This window comes from Eimeria tenella, genomic scaffold (assembly GCF_000499545.2).
Source record: "Eimeria tenella Houghton genomic scaffold, Eth_scaff1386, whole genome shotgun sequence".
Taxonomy (NCBI): Eukaryota; Apicomplexa; class Conoidasida; order Eucoccidiorida; family Eimeriidae; genus Eimeria; species Eimeria tenella.
In genome coordinates this window covers 1-2,692 of record NW_013543851.1, presented here as the reverse complement: position 1 = coordinate 2,692, position 2,692 = coordinate 1, and the positions used below count along the sequence as shown (strand labels likewise).

Here is a 2,692-nt window from a genome sequence, read left to right as displayed (position 1 = left end):
GCTGCTGCTGCTGCTGCTGCTGCTGCGGGTGCTGATGTGCTGGATTTTGAGGGCCTTTTGGTGAATGAGGGCCGTCAAAGCCACCCGCATGTGCAGCCCCAGAGTTAGCTGCCGGTGGAAGTACTGGTGCAGCAGCAGCGTCTGCAGCACGGAGGACAGCAGCAGCAGCAAACAGTACCCCAGGCCCTGCAGCAGCGAGCTGCAGCAGCACACGCACGAGCCGCAGCAACAACAGCCACACGCTGCAGCAGTAGCACCACCCTCACAAACCCTCTTTCCTGCTGCTGCAGCATTCAACCATACCCATTCTCCAGCACTTCTGCGAAACCCTAAACCCTAAACCCTAAGCCCTAAACCCTAAACCCTAAACCCTCAACCCTAAACCCTACTTTTCTTCGGGGGTTTGGAGGAAGTGGATGAGCTGCTTCAACACCAAAGGGCCAACGAACTGCAGCAAATCATAAATGAGTTTTAAAAAGGCAGAGCCCAAGCAGGTGAGGCCATAAGCGCGCACGAGCACGCGCAGCAGGCTCACTTTGCTGCTGCTGCTGCTGCTGCTGCTGCAGCTGCTGCTGCTGCTGCTGCTGTGGTCTCGCTCCGAGTCCGACAACAGCGCCGTCGCTGCTTCTGTTGCTGCTGCTGTCGAAAGGCAGCTCAAAGGAGTGGCAGTTGTGCTGCGCGTTGCTGCAGCGGTGGACTGAGCTGCGCGCCGCTGCTGCTGCTGCTGCTGCCGCTGCTGCTGCTGCTGCAGCCGCCGCTCCTCAGCAGCCCAAGCAGCCATGAGCTTCTGTGTTTGATACTGCGCAGCAAATTCAAAAGCCCCACAAATATGAATTACATATGAAACTACAGCAGCAGCAGCAGCAGCAGCAGGTGGAGGAGAGAGAGAAGCAGTAGCAGAAGAGGGAGATAAAGAACTGCTGCTGAGAACTGCTGTTGCTGCTGCGGAACAGCAGCAACAGCGGCACCACCTGCAGCAGAAGCTATGAAACAGCAGCAGCAGCATCAGAAGCCGCTGCACTACTGCGCAACACCAACAGCAGCAGCGGCAGCAGCAACACCAAAAACACCAGCAACAGCCACACCGCCAACAGCAGCAGCAGCAACACCAGCAGCAGCAGCAAAAACACGAGCAGCAGCAACACCAACGCCACCAGCAGCAGCACCAGCACCAGCAGCAACAACACCAGCAGCAGCAGCAGCAGCAGCGCCGGCACTAGCAGCAGCAACACAGCACGAGCAGCAGCAACACCACCAGCACCAGCAGCAACACCACCAGCACCAGCAGCAACACCACCAGCACCAGCAGCAACAACAACAGCAGCAGCAGCAGCACCTGAGAGGTGTGTCTGGGCAGCAGCTCGTAGGCGTCGCTGGGCTGCAGCGGCTGCTGCTCTCCCTTTTTGATTAGGGTGTATGTCCAGCTGAAGGTGAGGCGGCTGAAGAGCGATGCTGCTGCTTCTGGCGACGCTGCTGCTGCTGCTGCTGCAGCACGGCGGTCCTGAGCAGCACAGCAGCAAATAGTTCACTGAATCGAGAATCAAATAAACTTTTTATTTATTTGATTAATTAAATCTCGCCAAACAACAAAATGCAACTCTTGGGAATCAACAAAAGCCGGCAACTTCTCGAGAAACCAGAAACCCGCTCCCCAACCAGCCTGCTGCTGCTGCTGCTGCACTGAACAGCAGCAGCAGCAGCAGAAACAGCAAAAAGACGCAGCAAACACGGGCCCACGGCGAGCCTCAATAGGGTCAGCTAAGAACGCCGCAAATGCCCAGCAGTAGCAGCAGTTTGGCAGCAGCAGCAGCAGTTCGGAAGCAGCAGCAGCATTTAATCAAACATTTGGACTGCATTTTAAAATCAATAATTATATTTATTTTATTTATAATTTCAACATTTAATTCGAATTGACTCTGCGTGGCCTTGAAAAGCAGCTGGAGGAGGCAATTTGAATCAACTGAATTTCACAAATTTAAAAAATTAAGAATAAATAATTGGATGCACTCAATTAAATTAGTGAATTAATTTGTTATTAATTGAATCAAATTAATCGCATGCAATTAGTTAAATTCAATTACTCTGATCGAATTCATTGCATGTACTGGGTCGAGGCTGGCAAGCAAAGGCGCCTCCGCAGCAGGAGCAGCAGGAGCAGCAGGAGCAGCAGGAGCAGCAGCAGGAGCAGCAGGAGCAGCAGGAGCAGCGGGGGCTCACTGGTTGTGAGTCGAGAAGGCAGAAAGCAGCAAATAGGAAGAACTCGGGGACGACCAAGAAGAGGGTCTCGGCGTCCGCGGGGGTCAGCAGCAGCGCGAAACCGCTGCTGCTGCTGCTGCTGCTGCTGCTGCTGGTGCTGGTGCTGGTGCTGGTGGTGCCGGGGATTTGGGCGATCTGGCGCAGACAAGACTGCAGGCGAGCCGCCTGCAGCAAGACGCGGCAGCAAAGGCAAAGGCGGAGAGAAAAGTGCTGCTTGACGGCGCGGGAGGCTGCAGCAATTTGGAAGACCCAGAAGATGAGGAAGAAGCAAAAGGAAAGGAAGAGAAAGAGCTGCTGCTGCAGCAGCAGCGCGAGCCGCGGCTCCACGACGGAAGCAGCAAGGAAGGCGAGGGGCACGCAGAAGCACAAGAAGAGCATAACGGAGCGAAAGGCGTCGAGTTTGTTGCGGGTGGGCGTGGGGGGCTCTGCTGCAGCA

At 55.2% G+C, this 2,692-nt stretch overlaps 1 protein-coding gene across 1 annotated transcript; it reads right to left on the bottom strand.

Annotated features, from left to right (window-relative positions):
* Window positions 1-389: 389 nt before the first annotated feature.
* On the bottom strand, window positions 390-2,634 carry ETH_00021865 (uncharacterized protein; the record flags this gene model as incomplete). Its single annotated transcript, XM_013379075.1, has 3 exons — window positions 390-799; window positions 1,337-1,501; window positions 2,218-2,634. Coding segments are annotated over 3 exons (992 nt in total), but the record flags the coding sequence as incomplete, so codon positions are not given.
* Window positions 2,635-2,692: the final 58 nt, after the last annotated feature.